Source organism: Bos grunniens, chromosome 9 (assembly GCF_055505025.1).
Source record: "Bos grunniens cultivar Pamir isolate PY7600 chromosome 9, Bosgru_T2T1.0, whole genome shotgun sequence".
In the NCBI taxonomy this organism is placed as follows: domain Eukaryota; kingdom Metazoa; phylum Chordata; class Mammalia; order Artiodactyla; family Bovidae; genus Bos; species Bos grunniens.
This window is the reverse complement of record NC_141173.1, coordinates 70,554,723-70,572,812: the sequence shown is the minus strand read 5'-3', so window position 1 is coordinate 70,572,812 and position 18,090 is coordinate 70,554,723. Positions and strand designations below refer to the sequence as shown.

Sequence of the window (18,090 nt, the reverse complement as noted above, 5' to 3'; positions counted from 1 at the left end):
TTTATGGTAGTCTAAGCAGGGTGTGTGTGTGTCAGTATCGGTGTGTGTTGCGTGTATTTAGAAACTTGTATAGGGATGACAGAATCTTATAAAGAGATAGAGAAGAGCAGTTTCTAGGCATTACAGCTTTGAACAACATGGAAATATGGTCCCTTTTCAAGTTGGGTAGCTCTGTCTCCTGATATCAGGAGTCCCACTGTACATGTTGGGGCTGATAAAAGTGTTTATTTTTAATGCCAGCAAATTTTTATTTGGATACGAATGTATGTTTCTCTAAGGATAAGTCTTTTGCCAAAATGGGAATATAAACTTTTTAATTTCACAAAAGTTAGCATTTCCATATCTTAAATTTCACACCAAGAGGGAATTGATACAGTTTACACTAATTGTACTAATATTTACCCAGGCAAAAGATTTTCCTGAAAGACCAAATCTTTGGGACGATGACTGTAACTTTATTAGATTTGCTAATTATGTCATTTAGCTGTGAGACTTTTTTATATGATGATTCCATGTTTACTTTGGTGAGCTAAGGTAATCAATAGGTTTATGGTTACCCTCTCGAGCAACCCCAAAGCAAGCCATGGTTATTGCTACTGTTGTGTTCACTGTTCGAGTCACTTCTTCTGGTGTCTTCCCCAGAGACGGATTCACTTCCATTATATCTAATCCTGAGAGTAAACCTATAACAACAAATGGAAATAATATAATTTATTAAATAGCTGACATTTGTAATTTAGTATAGACTGACTTGAATTATTATCCAGGAGTGCAAAGAGGTAGTAACAACTGAAAACATTTCAGTCGTTGTATTATGCAGTGGGCATTCAGAGAGTGTCAAGTTGGGGCTTTGTTTTCAGATCAGGGAGGTATCGATACATATTGGCCAGATGTACACTTTGTCTTGCATTCAATCAGAGTTTTACTCACCTGTTTTGTAAATTTCTTCTGTGATGTAGAGACCTTCTCTGTAAGTCAGACCTCCCTGGACTGGTGTGCCAGTAGCTGGCGTGAAAGATGGGTCCAGTCCATCAACATCAAAGCTCAAATGAATTGGCCTTTTCTTTCTTTTAAAAGGTGGGAAAGGAATTCAGGTTAAAGTTGGTGGTTTAATATTTAGTAGAAAAATACAGTTCTTTGTTTTACAAAAAGTGACAACCCTGTGAACTTTCATGATTATACTTGCAGGCTTTGTTATTAACTTACATTGACTAGTATTAGTAGCAAGTCGTTTTAATAATATTTATGTTTATACACACACACACACAAACACATCATACCTTCCTAGTAGGTAGCTGAATGTTTCTTCCATCACCTTGCCAATTCCCAGTTTATCCACTTCAGTCATTGAAAAGTATTTAATTCCCAGAGTTTTCAAAATATAGCTATGAAAGAGAAGATATTAAGAGAATCTACAGTTTATAAGGAGGCTGACCCTCTTGTTTCCTTTTAGAGAAAAGATCAGTGTGGTAACATTCAAAAATTATTTAAGGGGCTTCCCTGGTGGTCCACCGGTTAATAATCCACCTTGCAATGCAACAGACATTGGTTCGATCCCTGGTCTGGAAAGATATCACGTGCTGCAGAGTGACTAAGCTAGTGTGCCACAACTACTGAACCAGCGTTCCAGAGCCCGTGAGCCACAACTGCTGAAGCCGCACACTGCGACTACTGAAGCCCCCATGCTCTAGAGCCCATGCTTCACAATAGAAACCACCACGTTGGAAGCCCAAGCACCACAACAGAGTAGCCCCCACTCGTCGCAACTAGAGAAAGGCCATGTGCAGCACCAGAGACTCACCATAGCCAAAACATAAATCTTTAAAAATATATATTTAAGTTTGGTGAACTGTATGTATATATCAATAATTTTTAAACAGCAAGTCAAGGTAAAAATCACCTAAATACATACATATATATCTATGTTGTTGCTGTTTCGTTTGTAAGTCTTGTCTGACTCTTTGCAACCCTATGAACTGTAGCCCACCAGGCTCCTCTGTCCATGGGATTTCCCAGGCAAGAATACTGCGGTAGGTTGCCATTTCCTTCTCCAGGGGATCTTTCCAACCCAGGAATCAAACCCACGTCTTCTGCATTGGCAGGCAGATTCTTTACTGCTGAGCCACCCAGGAAGCTCATATATGTATATACATGTGTATATTCACGACCCAGATAATCACGATGGTGTGATCACTGACCTAGAGCCAGACATTCTGGAATGTGAAGTCAAGTGGGCCTTAGAAAGCATCACTACGAACAAAGCTAGTGGAGGTGATGGAATTCCAGTTGAGCTATTCCAAATCCTGAAAGATGATGCTGTGAAAGTGCTGCACTCAATACGCCAGCAAATTTAGAAAACTCAGCAGTGGCCACAGGACTGGAAAAGGTCAGTTTTCATTCCAATCCCAAAGAAAGGCAGTGCCAAAGAATGCTCAAACTACCACACAATTGCACTCATCTCACACGCTAGTAAAGGAATGCTCAAAATTCTCCAAGCCAGGCTTCAGCAATATGTGAACCGTGAATTTCCTGATGTTCAAGCTGGTTTTAGAAAAGGCAGAGGAACCAGAGATCAAATTGCCAACATCTGCTGGATCATAGAAAAAGCAAGAGAATTCCAGAAAAACATCTATTTCTGCTTTATTGACTATGCCAAAGCCTTTGACTGTGTGGATCACAATAAACTGTGTAAAATTCTTCAAGAGATGGAAATACCAGACCACCTGATCTGCCTCTTGAGAAATTTGTATGCAGGTCAGGAAGCAACAGTTAGAACTAGACATGGAACAACAGACTGGTTCCAAATAGGAAAAGGAGTATGTCAAGGCTGTATATTGTCACCCTGTTTATTTAACTTCTATGCAGAGTACATCATGAGAAACGATGGACTGGAAGAACACAAACTGGAATCAAGATTGCCGGGAGAAATATCAATAACCTCAGATATGCAGATGACACTACCCTTATGGCAGAAAGTGAAGAGGAACTCAAAAGCCTTTTGATGAAAGTGAAAGAGGAGAGTGAAAAAGTTGGCTTAAAGCTCAACATTCAGAAAACGAAGATCATGGCATCTGGTGTCATCACTTCATGGGAAATAGATGGGGAAACAGTGGAAACAGTGTCAGACTTGATTTTTCTGGGCTCCAAAATCACTGCAGATGGTGACTGCAGCAGTTAAAAGACGCTTACTCCTTGGAAGGAAAGTGATGACCAACCTAGAGAGCATATTCAAAAGCAGAGACATTACTTTGCCAACAAAGGTTCGTCTAGTCAAGGCTATGGTTTTTCCTGTGGTCATGTATGGATGTGAGAGTTGGACTGTGAAGAAGGCTGAGCGCCGAAGAATTGATGCTTTTGAACTGTGGTGTTGGAGAAGACTCTCTTGAGTCCCTTGGACTGCAAGGAGATCCAACCAGTCCATTCTGAAGGAGATCAGCCCTGGGATTTCTTTGGACAGAATGATGCTAAAGCTGAAACTCCAGTACTTTAGCCACCTCATGCAAAGAGTTGACTCATTGGAAAAGACTCTGATGCTGGGAGGGATTGGGGGCAGGAAGATAAGGGGACGACAGAGGATGAGATGGCTGGATGGCATCACTGACTCGATGGACGTGAGTCTCAGTGAACTCCGAGAGTTGGTGATGGACAGGGTGGCCTGGTGTGCTGCGATTCATGAGGTTGCAAAGAGTCGGACATGACTGAGCGACTGATCTGATCTGATCTGATAGATACAGATCTATATACAGACGGGTTTCCTAGGTGGCTCAGCAATAAAGAATCTACCTGCCGATGCAGGAGACATAAGAGACATGGGTTCGATCCCTGGGTCGGAAAGATCCCCTGGAGGAGGGTATGGCAACCCACTCCAGTATTCTTGCCTGGAGAATCCCATAGAAAGAGAAGCCTGGCGGGCTACAGTCCATAGGTTTCAAAGAGTCAGACATGACTGAAGTGACTTAGCATGCACTTAGATACAGATATAGATATAGGGTTTCCTAGGTGGTGCTAGTGGTAAAGAATCTGCCTGCCAATGCAGGAGACTTAAGAGACTATATTCTCTTATCTCTATCCCTGGAGGGGGAAGATCCCCTGGAGGAGGAAATGGGAACCCAGACCAGTATTCTTGCTGGGAGAATCGCATGAACAGAGGAGCCTGGCAGGCATGGGGTTGCGAAGAGTTGGGCACAACTGAGCGTCTGAGCACACACATATAGATATATAGAATTGATGCTGAAAATAATTTTTTCGCATTGACTTGACCAGCATGCCTAACATGAGAAAGGACAAAAAGGAAGGTAAACCACATCAAGAAATAAACTTACTGTTCCCCAGGGTCCACATCTCTCAGACCAATATACACAATGTCTTTGGCAGATATGCAGGGAGCCACCCAGTAGAATCCTGGGACCTCAGGCATCTAGAATTGCAATGGTTCCATTGGGTTATACATAAGCAAATCTTATATTGAAAGTTAAGGACACATGTTAGATTGCATGTTATATTCAGAACATAAAATTCAAGGAAATCATTAAAATATAGTATAAAATTAGAAAGAGAATGTCTGTCCTCCTGTGCTACCCGAGGAGCGAGCATACTGTCTGTGGCTTCCCTCCCTCCACAGTCACCCACTAGTCTGCCTTGCCCCCCGACCTTGTGCTGCCTGCCCTTTCTAGAAGGATTATGTATCTGAAACAGCAGGCTGTGCCTTGAACCCTGTCCCCTCTGTCACCAACCCTTAGAACTTCTTCACTTAAGGTCTTCATCTCTCTAAACCTAAAGATGTAAGGGGCCAAATCTCATGCTCGGATGACTGTAGGCACAGAGACAGCACCCATGGAAGAAGTCTGGAGAGCACCGTGGTCCTGGGAACATAGGCCTTGCCGGGAATTCATACTACCTTAGGGGAAGGCTCTAAACTAAGCAGCCATATTCTCCACTTAGGAGTGGAGAATTGTGTTCCACCTTTCTGAGAGCAGAGAATCTACATAAACTATTTGGAATTCTGAGGGGGGGAAAAAGGGGGGGGAAGCTACTCCTGAAGTCAGTTTGCAAACTGTTAAAAACGTAGAGATACACAGTCTCACTACCTCTGTCCACCTCCCCCCCATTGCTTATCGGGGTGGTTTGAAAATTAATCAAGAATAAAATGGCACAGGGGTTCTTACTTCCCTTCTGGCTTCTGAACTTCTGCTAAAGACAATTCTGCTGTAACAGAATACCAACCAGCTGTTTACCTTTTCCTTTAGTTCCTTCAGAAGGAAAGACACAGGTTGTCCATGCAAGTTCCCGGTTTTGGTTGTCAGTGGAGTGTTGATGTCCGTGTGAGCATCCACCCAAATGACACAGAGGTCTGGGTGGACCCTGGCATGGCCAGAGATGCTGCCGATCGCCAAACTTTAAAGGAAAAGAAGTTCGTGTGAACATCAGGTTTGCAGTATCAGTATGTTTATCACATCATTTACACAATATTCTTGCCTGATTTTTCTTTAAGTCAAAGTGGCTAATATTTATGAGAGATTTTAAACTGAAGATCCCAATTAAACAATCGCAATAAAGTATACCTAACACAATATTTACTAACAAGTTATATTTATTCACTGTAACGGCATTACTAAAAAAACTTTCATTTTTCTTCAAAACCACCTTCTAATAGCAAATTCTAGTTTCACTAAAAATTAAATATGTGAAAAGACAGTAGCCACACAAGTTTTTTAGCATGAGATATCACTCAGTTCTCAGGGTTAAAACAGGCTCATTTTCTGTACTCTCATCTCTCTTGGTAAATACTTAATTCTCCCAAGTGAATTATGACAGAGTCCTCCCATTTTTCTTAAAATCCAATTCTTTTACAATTGGGGACCATCACTCAAAACCCTTACATCTACTTCAGCCAGTGTATCCTGGACGCTCACTCTATTCAATGTTCAGATCCTCTGCTGGAACTTTCTAGTCTCCTGCTACGTATTTAAGGACTCACTCTTAGCCAGGTCCAGAACCCTCAAAATTCATCTCAAACACTCCAAGCTCCATAAAACTTGCCAGAATGGCAAAGCTAAGTAGTATCTCACACAAAAGTTAAAAGACCAGGATTTGCCATACAAAGTCTGCATTGTCCCACTTGTGAACGCTCAGGAACCCTCCAGAGAACCGTGAGCTTTCAGAAGCAGGCCTTTCTTGATGCTCTTTGTCTTTCCCTTCAGGTTTGTTTTCCTTTGTCCATGCGCCTGTCAAAATTCCCACTTACAAATTTTTTTTACTTAAAAAAAGAGAGCTCCAGTTACTCAACATGAGTTTTGTCACAGAAGTCCTGAAAACACTTTGGCTTTCAAGGAAAATATGAAGGGGGCTGAAGTAATTGACTCCTGCATTAAGAGTCATTGCAGTCTTTGCACTTTTGATCTAATCATACTTCTGATTACATGTCCTGGGACCTTGAGAGTAAACATGGGCAGACTCACGCACAACATTATCTTTACCACATTATTCATAATGGTGACATTTGAAAATAACCTGAATATCTGACAACATGGAGATATATATATATATATATATATATACACATATACATATATATATAGAGAGAGATATCATACCTAGATGAAATATCAAGCAACAGTAAAAAATTATGCTCATATGTATTGTGAGGTATTAATAACATAAGGAAATCTGTAGTGTAGATGAACAAAACAGGATAACGCATACAATGGTTAAAATTATATACAAGGGAAAAATTATGGCAGGCAGGAAATGTAACAGATTTTCAAAATTCTAGTAGAAATGGTTTCTAGAGAACAATTGCCACTGTTTTTTTTCTTTTATATATGCATGTGTATTTCAAAAGTTTGATAATTATTACTTTGATAGTGCGAAACACATGCTTTACTTGTTGACATAAGTTATTTCTGTTATCACTAATCAAGTACAATAGGCTGACTATTAATTTCCTCAGTGCTTATTTATTTAGGAATGTAAGCTTGAACATTTTGCTGAAATCCATTCACGTACCATGTATTTTCTGCTGTCATAGAAAAAGGTCATAACAGACTTCAAACAGAGGGAAGTTTTTGTTTCCAAATAAAGTAGTAATCAATAAAATTAAAAGAAACAAGACAGAAAATGTGATATAAAATATTGATCAATACTTTCCTTTCCTATTTTCTCTCTTCTCATGGTTTTGGTTATACTTCCTTCACCGTATTTATACCAGACTCCCATAGAGATAAACATTTAAAAAAAAGACCTGTGGTCTCCACCCAGGACAAGGCTGATCCTTCCAGTCTTCTTGACTTCTGCCACCACATCAGCCAGCTTTTCACTTGCTTTTCCCACACACCTTGGATTCTTCACAATTTGAAAGGGACTGTCATCAAGATTATCGGCAAAGGACAGGTCCCCATAATCTTTCACATCACACTCTATAATTAAAAGTTTTAGGTTAGTAAGTGAAGTAGCTCAGTTGTGTCTGACTCTTTTCGACCCCATGGACTGTAGCCTACCAGGCTCCTCAATCCATGGGATTTTCCAGGCAATCGCACTGGAGTGGATTGCCAGTTCCTTCTCCAAGGGATCTTCCCAACCTAGGGATCGAACCCGGGTCTCCCGCATTGTAGACAGACACTTTACCGTCTGAGCCACCAGGGAAGTTAGGTTAGTAAAGGTGATTATAAAACAGACTTTAGGATAATTCCAATTTTACCAAATAGGTGTATTTGCAAAAAAAAAAAAAAAAGAACCTGGAATGCCTGTAAAATCTCATGAAAGTAAAAACCATATCCAGTATTAGCTGACATCATCATCCCAACTTCACTGCACACCGGTGCCTGCTGTATACTGGGTTCTACACCGCTGTCTGCTATACTGGGTTCTCTGAAAATTCTTCTTGATTCAGTCAGTTAGGCTAGACATGAAAGTGTAACAGTGATAAGCTGGTTTGGGCTTGAGGCATGGCGACACTGTCTTGGGTTCTGTTTGTGTGCTGTTCACTTTTCTATGATAAGCTTGTTTTGTGTAGGTAATAAAAAGCTGTTTTTAAAAAAATGTATTTATACATATATATATATAGGGCTTCCCAGGTGGCTCAGTGGTAAAACGTCCACCTGCCAAGTAGAAGACCTGGGTTTGATCCCTGGGTTGGGAAGATCCCCTGGAGAAGGAAATGACAACCCCTTCCAGTAGTCTTGCCTGGAGAATCACATGGACAGAGGAGCCTGACCAGCTTCAGTCCATGGGGTCACAAAAGAGTTGGACACAACTTAGCAACTGAACAGCAACAATATATATTTATGCTCAGAAAAAAAAGACACTGATATTTTCTCAACTTCCTTACACTATATTAAGAGCCCTTGGTTTCATTCCAAGTGGTCATCCAACTGAAGCCACTCAGCTTCCTACTCTGCCTGCCCATTGTACCTGCCTCATAATGAGACTGTCTGAATTAAATAAGAATATATGATTAACCTAATGCTTCCATCACTTCATGGGAAATAGATGGGGAAACAGTGGAAACAGTGTCAGACTTTATTTTTGGGGGCTCCAAAATCACTGCAGATGGTGACTGCAGCCATGAAATTAAAAGACGCTTTCTCCTTGGAAGGAAAGTTATGACCAACCGAGATAGCATATTCAAAAGCAGAGACATTACTTTGCCAACAAAGGTCCGTCTAGTCAAGGTATGGTTTTTCCAGTGATCATGTATGGATGTGAGAGTTGGACTGTGAAGAAGGCTGAGCACCGAAGAATTGATGCTTTTGAACTGTGGTGTTGGAGAAGACTCTAGAGAGTCCCTTGGACTACAAGGAGATCCAACCAGTCCATTCTGAAGGAGATCAGCCCTGGGATTTCTTTGGACAGAATGATGCTAAAGCTGAAACTCCAGTACTTTGGCCACCTCATGTGAAGAATTGACTCATTGGAAAAGACTCTGATGCTGGGAGGGATTGGGGGCAAGAGGAGAAGGGGACGACAGAGGATGAGATGGCTGGATGGCATCACTGACTCGATGGACATGAGTCTCAGTGAACTCCGGGAGTTGGTGATGGACAGGGAGGCCTGGCGTGCTGCGATTCATGGGGTCGCAAAGAGTCAGACACGACTGAGAGACTGATCTGATAATGCTTCCATGAGGTCAGGAAATAAAGGCTCTATTTTTATACTTTTTAAATAAATTACAGATAACCTAAAGATTCTAACGGAGAAGGCAATGGCACCCCACTCCAGTACTCTTGCTCGGAAAATCCCATGGATGGAAGAGCCTGGTGGGCTGCAGTCCATGGGGTTGCTAAGAGTCAGACACGACTGAGCGACTTCACTTTCACTTTTCACTTTCATGCATTGGAGAAGGAAATGGCAACCCACTCCAGTGTTCTTGCCTGGAGAATCCCAGGGACGGGGGAGCCTGGTGGGCTGCCGTCTATCGGGTCGCACAGAGTCGGACACGATCGAAGTGACTTAGCGTAGCATAGCGTAAAGATTCTAAAGACCTAGGCTCACTTCCTAAAAGGCCCTGCTTAGGCTTCAAGGTACAGGTTTCATGCAAAAGTGTGATATGGGATAAGTACAGTGTTCTGAATTAATCAGTCATAGTATATTGTACTTATTACATGTCCATGTGTATCCATGAATCAGTAACACCTTCAAGAGATTCAAGTGGATATAAAATGTGGCCAAACTACGCTTGTTAACTGAAGGATCTAGCTTTCTATTCTCGCTTGGGGTCTTTTCTTTTTTTTTAACTTTATGGGGTATAATTGTTATTCACTAAAATACACTCATTTTAAATTTACAAGTCAGCTAGTCTTAGAAATATCCACAGTCTTGCAAGTACCACCATAATAAAGATTTAGAATTTTTTCACTTTCAGAATATTTTCAGTACTCCCCAAATTCCCTCCTGCCCTTTAAGTCAATCTGTGTCTTTTCGCACAGGCAACTGCTGATCTTTCTCTTGCTAGGCTTTTGTCTTTCTTAGAATTTCATATACATCATACAGTTTATAGCCTTTTGTGTCTGGCCCCTTTCCTTCAGCATGATGTCTTTGAGATTCACCCATGTTCTTGCCTGTGTTCCTGTTTATTGTTGAGTATTACCCCCATGGTACGGATGTACCACTTTTTCTTTATCCCTTCACCAGTTGATGAGCGTTTGTTGTTTCCATTTCCTGACTTTTATAAATAATGCTACTACAAACATTCAAGAAGAAGACTTTGTAGTACATGTTATCACTTCTCTTGGTAAATCTCTAGGAGAAGATTTGCTGGGTCAAGAGGTAAATGCATGTTTATTTAAAAAACTGCCAAACTGCTTTCCAAAGTGGCTGTGTATTTATGCATTCCCACCAGAAATACATGAGAGTTCTGATTGATCTCTATCCTCCCCAACATTTCATCAGGGTTTTACATATAAAGATGACCTTTACTTTAGCCCATACTTTTAAAATTATACTACTTTTCATCTGCATGCTCATGTGTATATACAGAATATATGTATATATGTACACATACTAGGATGTTAATGCAAATACTAGGTACTGCTATTATTATTATATAACCATCTTATTTTATTTCTTTTTACAAATAAGGATCCTTTTGTTAGTAATGTACTTTCTGCTGCCCTGGCTTTTCACTTTCAGTTTCCCTGAATCCCCTACCATGCACCCACCCCCTAGTTCTTCACACACAGATTACTCTAAGAGTAGTCTCACTGGAAAGACAAAATATCTGAGTGAGGATATTCATCCAGCAGTGTTTACTGAGCATTCTCCCCTTCACTGCTTTTTTTTTTAGTAAGATGTACTTCTAAGGTTATAGCCAATGCTGCTATAATGTCACTGTGGTATAAATGTCACTCCAGACACACCCTCTTTTAACAGAAGCCTGGACCTTCCTTCAGAGTAAGAAAGAAATTGGGCTGATCAGCTTTCAACTTAGGAATTACCTTGTTCAAACCAGTGGTTACCAGTGGGGAAGGGGTGGGGGAGGGGCAATATAGGAATAGAGGGTTGAGAGGTACAAGCTATTACAAATAAAATAAGCTACAAGGATGTAATGTACAGCATAAGAAATATAGCCAGCATTTTACAATAACTGTAAATGGAGTATAACCTTGAAAATTATGAATCACTATATTGTATAAATATGTAACATATAATATTGTACATCAACTATACTTTAATAAAAAATTGATTAAGTAAACAGTTACCTAGTTCTTTAAGTTTCTCAAGCAGACCAGCCTTTCTAAGTACTGTAGGGCCTTCTTCCACCCCTCCTCGTGGCTGAACAATGAAAACATAGAGTAATTCAGATATTATCATATCATCAAACCCCCACAATAGAAACCTTTCTCATTAATGAGTTGAAGAGTAACTATCACTTTTTGAGTACCTACAGGGTCAGGAATTTACATTATCTCACTGTCATCACAGCAAGGTAGATTGAATTACTCCTATGTCAAATATGAAGATATAGAATCAAAAAGTTTGTATAACTTTCCTACAGGCACACAGTGAACAAGTGGCAGAGCCTTAGTTCACATCCAGATGGTTTGGATCCCAAAACTTGCAGCTTCTTTTCTCCATCACACTATGTTACCAACACAGTGGACGCGTTTTGTACCAAAGCACTCTGAGAGATAGAGATACAATGATCCAAAGGAGAGGGCTTTTGTCTTTGAGTGACTCACAAGTGAATAGGGGATTTGGATATTTATTAATAATCCCAATTATAATACTTAGAGATTTACATCAACACAGTTAAAAGATATTGTAACCACAAAAACAGGATGTTCTTAACCCTGTCAGGGGTGGAGAAGTTTCAGAGAATTCTGCAGAGAACAGGCTGACATTTCTGCTGAGTCCTGCAACATGAGTAGGTCATTTAGGAAAATAGATGGGGTGATGAAGAAACTTTGCAAACCTGGAGAACAGCTTGAGTCAAAACATAAGGTAAAAAAAAAAAAAAAAAGAGCATGACATCAGACAGACCTACGTGCAGGTCTGCATGGTAGTAAGTTAGGGCTCTTGCGGAGAAAGGAGGCAGCAGGGAAAATCATCACTTGGGAGATGAACTCACAAAGACCAACCCAGTATTTCAAGTTTTGACCTGTCTAAGCATGGTTGGCACAATGCTACCTTTGCTCTTTTTACATCGGGGAAGCTAGCATGCTTCTTCCTTGCAGTAAGTCTTCTCCAGCCCCCTGGCAGATAAGCCATCTAAAGAAATAGTTCTTTTATGTGTCTCTCTGATTCCAATTTCCAACAAGGCTTTTCAATAGAGAAAGGTACTCTGTGCTGTTAGGTGGGAGTGAAAAAGTGAAAGTGTTAGTCACTCAGTGGTGTCCAACACTTTGCGACCTCATGGACTATAGCCCACAGGTCTCCTCTGTCCATGAAATTCTCCAAGCAAGAATACTGGAGAGGGGCTGTCCTTCTGGATTCCCTTCTCCAGGTGATCTTCCCAAACCAGCAAACCAACCCTTGTCTCTTAGGCCTCCTGCACCTCACCACCAGTGCTGCCTGGGAAGCCTGCCGTCAGGTGGGAAGATGTGCCGAAAGACACCTGTGTCCATCCTCAGGGTTGCATTGTGGCACCAAACTAAGCGGAAGTTCCTCCCACCTCAAATTACCAGATGACTTGCCCTGACTACCAGGCAAATCCTCCATGGCAAATTCCTGTCCCTGGCAGCAAGGGACTCCCCCGCAACATCAGGCTCAGCCAGGCACATTTGCTCCTTCACTTCACTGCCTTTTTTTTTATGACTCCCACCCCTACCCCCTCAACAAGTAGGTACAATTTTTAAACTCCAGTGGCACCCCACTCCAGTACTCTTGCCTGGAAAATCCCACGGATGGAGGAGCCTGGTAGGCTGCAGTCCATGGGTTTGCTAGGAGTCAGAAATGACTGAGCAACTTCACTTTCACTTTTCACTTTCATGCATTGGAGAAGGAAATGGCAACCCACTCCAGTGTTCTTGCCTGGAGAATCCCAGGGACGGGGGAGCCTGGTGGGCTGCCGTCTCTGGGGTCGCACAGAGTCGGACATGACTGAAGTGACTTAGCAGCAGCAGCAGAGTGCTACTTTGTTGGGGGCCAGAGTGAGGTACTCCGCCCATGGCAAAGGTCATGAGGAAGGAGGCTCGACATACGCAAAGGCGGGATCGAGCCTCAGGAGTCCCCCTGGAAATCCTCGAGCGTCTACCCCCATAACCAGAGCCTGCCTACTTTACTACTTTGTGCTCTTACCTACACCTCTGACTTTACGGGGGGCTGTCCCCCACCACCTCTTTCGGAGAAGGAGTTAACCTAGAGCTCCAGTCAATAAAAACTCTTGGGTGTGACAAGAGTGTTTTAACCTACAAACTCCTCTGAAGGTTCTCTAGCCTTGATTGAGTTATTTGTCATTGTCTTCTCTCCTTTATTAGATTTCTGTCCAATCTTCTCTACACTTCCAGCACTGTATTATAGAGCTGACACTTAGTAGGTGTTCAGAAATTGTCAGTGTCATAAAACTCCCTGACTTTTGCCCTCTCCCTTTCAAACTTTGGAACAAATTTTAAACACTCCTGACAAATGAACTTATTTACAAAACAAAAATAGGCTGACAAACATAGAAAGCAAATTTATGGCTACCAAAGGGGAGATAGAGATGAGGGGATAAATTAGGAGTTTGGAATTAAAATATGCACACTAATATATACAAAATAGATAACCAAAGAGGACCTACTGTAGGGCACAGAGAACTATATTCAATATCTTATAATAACCTTCAATGGAAAAGAACTAAAATTATATATATATATATAACTAAATTATTTTGCTGTACACTCAAAACTAAAACATTGTAAATCTACTATATTTCAATAAAAATTTCAAAAATAAAACCACTCTGAACTTTCAGAATTATTAAAAAAAAAAAAGAAGAAATCTTATACAACCCCTTAACTGATACTAAAATTTCTCCTCCAGATCTGTATAGGATTGACCAGGACACCCTCCCCTCCCCCACACAGATGCTCAAGTGCCTCACATAAAATGACAGTAAAGACATTCCCACAAATATGGAGGGCTGGCTGTATATTTACAATAGCACAGTTGTTCAGCTTCCCAGATTGACACTTTCTAGCTTTTATTTTCCATCTGATTTAAAATGCTTCTCATGTTTGGTCTTTCCTCATTGTTCCTTGTTAGCACTACTGACTTTGAAGCTAGGCTCCAATCCCTAATTGACCACAACTCCAAGATCCGCTGTAGAACTAAAGATGTAACAGCTCAGGTCAGGAGCACAGGCTTTGGTATCAGTGTCTGGAATTACGGAGTCAAAGCAGTGTGACCTTGAACAAATTACCATAGTCCTCTGAGCCTTAGCTAACACGACGGGACAATAGATATAATACCTACTTCATTTTTGGTCACCACCCCCTTCCCTCAACCACTGCCCTGCAAGGCTGTGGGGCTGAGGATGGAGTTCTTTTTCAGATTCAACCTTCTAGTCATCTGCCCTTTAATCCTCTCCTTTGCTTGTTTATCCAAATTTTATGTCCCTTGGCTAGGGACAGAAATTCATATGTTGGCTGATTTTTCCCTTCTATGCTATGGCTTAGAGTAGAAAAATCTCTTAAAACAAGAAGCTTCATTCTCGTGTGTGTGTGTGTGTGTGTGTGTGTGTGTGTATGGGTCGGTAGTGTCTTACTCTTTGCATGGCGCCATGTTTTAATAAGGAGGGGCTGTAGAGGCAGGAGAAAGAATCATGGAGAATGGAAAAAGCTATGTTTCAAAATGTTATCCCCTAGAGGGGCTGTTGTCATCAGCATGTGGCCTTCTGCTGGGGTCCAGGGATCAGAGCATGTTCAAGCCATTTCCTCCCTCCCTCTCTCCCTTTCTTTCTTCCTTTCTCCCTCCATCCCCTCTTTTCTTCTTCTTCTTTTTTTTTAATCAATTATTTTATTGTGATCTTTGTTAGAACCTGTCAGAATAGGTGAGTACATTGAGGAATTTGCAATTAAGCCCAGCATTATAAGAAATACCTCTTTGTCAGCAAAACCTGCCTGTGTTTCGGGAGAGAACTTTGAAAGATTTCCAAGGGAAGTGAAGCAGTTTTGACTGACATTTCAAATACAGTTCGAATCTCTAACCTCTGACCTGTCCCAATTTGTTTTGTAATAAAAAAAAAGTCACAGAGTGCAAAGCAAGAGTTCAGAACTAAGAGAAGCAATACACTGCTCAATTGGGCAAAGAGAAAGTTCTAAGAAACCCGAGAAACCTCATTTAAAACAACCACAACCTCAAAAAAATCTGCATGGTGAGTTTTAATTCACACTTTATCTTATTTGCTTTTGTTTTATTCTTCCCCCACCCCTTTAGCACAGACACTTGGAGGAGTTGAAGATATCTGTAATCTCATTAGATTTACCAGAATGTGCCTGGGCAAGAAAAAAAAAGACAGTATATTTAAGAGTTGCTGGCATGTTTTAGAACTTGGGAGTTCCAATAGTCTTTTCAATGTGATCAATCTGCAGGTGGGTTTCCTTTTTTGCTTTTCTTTTTTCATCCCTCAAAAGGAGGTACACAAAGAACTCCACCTAATCCATGAATCAACAATTTTATAGAATCATTAAAGCTCTAAAATAATATAAATAACTCAAAATGTTGATAAATCAATAATATTTAGTTTATTCACATTTTTAAAACTTAAAATTTACCACCCATCTATGAATTTTTCTAGGTATTAATTACATAACTAAAACAATATATTTTCCTAAAATTCTATCTCCTTCTACATATACACAGTAACACCAAGAGCGATAAGAGCATGGAAATCTAAATGAGTGGCTACAAGGCAGAAATCGTCTATTTCCACTCAAATAAAATTATTTTCTCAAAAAATGAAGAAAAGTTCGACACATTTAAATAAAACTGGCTGGGGCTGGGATTAGGTGTTATAGTTATAAATCTAATGTTATAAGTGGATTTGTGACCATAATTATACAATGATGTAAAATGATGAAAAGACTTTAGTATAAATTTCAGGTCAGGTTGTATCAGGCTGTTTAACTAACCAGACAGTGACACCTTACTAATTTTGAAGTTCGTAACTTTTCTCATAAACTGCAGTTATTCAAAGCCAGAATTTGACTCACCTGGCCCTTTGAGAAGGGAGCTCCAATGACCCCGATGGACTGTGGCTTGGAACTCATGCTCCAACACTGCTGACCGCGGCGCCCGAGGTCTCCAGGTAGTCGTCACTCTCTGCAGCTCTCAATGGCGGAGGGCACATATTTTTTTCTATTTATAATTGAGTTGAATCTGTTTACTCTAATGAGGAAGAGTGGCTCCACCTACTGAACCAAAGCAACAGTCAAGTGAAGTCCAGCACATTCATACTCGGAATAACTTTGAGTCCTCCTGAGTCTAGGTCTCTAATTAATTGAGGTCATTCATGGAGCCAGTTCACACCCAGTTCACAAAGCCACCTGGTAACATTAATGTTTCCTAATCACAACCATGATTTCTTAACCACAGTCATCTTTTCTGATCATAATTAATTATAACCGCAGGAGAAGTGCCATAGTTCTAGCTGTGCAAACTCAGAGCATGGTACTTACCTCTTTCAGGTCTGTGCATCTGCCTGTGTCAAAAAACCGGGGACTGGCAAGATGGTGTCTCACATCTTTTCCAGCCCGACAACGCTGAATTCAGTTTTCACTCTAGGATTAATGGTTAATCTACAAGACACACCTCACACACTACCAGGGTAGGTCTCAGGGAAGGCATATGACTTCCCTTTCTGATTATTAATTAAAGAAAAAATTAATTGCCTGATTAATAACCAGAAGTGTTACCATACTAATTTTGAAATAGCATATGTCTGTTGTGCTCAGCTGTGTCCAACTTTTTGTGACCCCATGGACTGTAACCTGCCAGACTCCTCTGTCCATGGAATTCTCCAGGCAAGAATACTGGAGTGGGTGCCACTTCCTACTCCAGGAGATTTTCCTGACCCAGGGATCAAACCCATGTCTCTTGCATCTCCTGCACTGGTAGGTGGAATCCTTGCCACCTGGAAAGCCCCATGATATGCATGGGGAAATAACAATTACTGGACTCAATATCAACATGAAATAAAGATGTAAAAAGAGTCATGATTGAATTTTTATCGTGTGCCAGATGATGTTTGTTTTATATTATCTCATTTAATCCTCATATGAATTGTATGAGCTGTCTCATTATTTGTTATTTTACTGATGAAGGAACTAAAGCTCAGAGAGGTTGCCAAATGGCACAAAATGGAAAAGCCGTGACTCAGTCATAGCAATTCTGGACCCATCTAACTACTGGCCTTTACATTCTAAACACAGATGAAGTGTCACCTATGTGTCATAGGTGACATTCATCTGTGTTTATGCGTCAGGCCACTGTGCCCTGGGAATATTATCACAAATGTATGGAATTAGAAGAAATGCACCTTAAAAATTCTTCCAATTTTAAAATGACACAATTATCATTTTAAAGGAAAATTCATTTAGTAGAAACTAATTTCTTTTTCTTATTGGTAAGAGAGAAGGTTGTGGACTATTTAAATTTCATAAGGGCAGGAAATTTGTCTGCTGTAACCCTGGTGCCCAGAGCAGTGTTGACATGTGATAGGCACTCAATAAATATTTATTGAATGTGTAAATTCAATAAGGTCTTACAAGGTCCATTTTAAGAGGATTATTTTCCATGGTCTTCCTATCTTTTACTTGTGGATTTGCTTGCATATCCTAGATATTTACCTCTGGGATTTTGTATAGTTAATTATTAACCTCTTACAGAACTAAAGAGCACCTAAAAAGCCTCTTGATGAGGGTGAAAGAGGGGAGTGAGAAAGCTGGCTGAAAACTCAACTTTCAAAAAACTAAGATCATGGCATCTGATCCCATCACCTTATGGCAAATAGATGGAGGAAAAGTGGAAATGGTGGCAGATTTTATTTTCTTCAGCTGTAAAATCACTGTGGACAGTGACTGCAGCCATGAAATTAAGAGATGCTTCCTCCTTGGAAGGAAAGCTATGACAAATCTAGATAATGTATTAAAAAAGAACAGATGTCACTTTGTCGAC

General features: G+C 40.6%; 1 protein-coding gene across 3 annotated transcripts; it reads right to left on the bottom strand.

The window, feature by feature from the left end:
• Positions 1–434: 434 nt before the first annotated feature.
• ARG1 (arginase 1) lies at positions 435–16,732 on the bottom strand. Of its 3 annotated transcripts, none has more exons than XM_086316471.1 (9): positions 16,593–16,732; positions 16,128–16,328; positions 11,196–11,268; positions 7,241–7,415; positions 5,235–5,394; positions 4,323–4,417; positions 1,281–1,385; positions 931–1,067; positions 435–683 (listed from the first exon to the last, which is right to left on the bottom strand). In XM_086316471.1, the coding sequence occupies exons 2-9, from the start codon at positions 16,182–16,184 to the stop codon at positions 517–519; spliced, it is 969 nt and encodes a 322-aa protein (XP_086172597.1). In that variant the 5' UTR covers positions 16,185–16,328; positions 16,593–16,732; the 3' UTR covers positions 435–516. The 3 variants fall into 3 exon arrangements, with proteins under 3 accessions (XP_086172597.1, XP_086172599.1, XP_086172600.1); XM_086316473.1 differs by having other exon boundaries at positions 16,128–16,325; positions 16,593–16,695; XM_086316474.1 differs by lacking the exon at positions 7,241–7,415.
• Between the last annotated feature and the right edge of the window lie 1,358 nt (positions 16,733–18,090).

Excerpts from the sequence above, each read along its gene's own strand:
- ARG1 (XM_086316471.1), bottom strand. The coding sequence starts at position 16,184 with ATGAGTTCCAAGCCACAGTCCATCGGGGTCATTGGAGCTCCCTTCTCA. Across the intron at positions 11,269-16,127 it reads CTCCCTTCTCAAAGGGCCAG|CCACGAGGAGGGGTGGAAGA; the intron begins GTGAGTCAAATT and ends TTCATTGTTCAG. Across the intron at positions 4,418-5,234 it reads TGAAGGAACTAAAGGAAAAG|ATGCCTGAGGTCCCAGGATT; the intron begins GTAAACAGCTGG and ends TTGCAATTCTAG.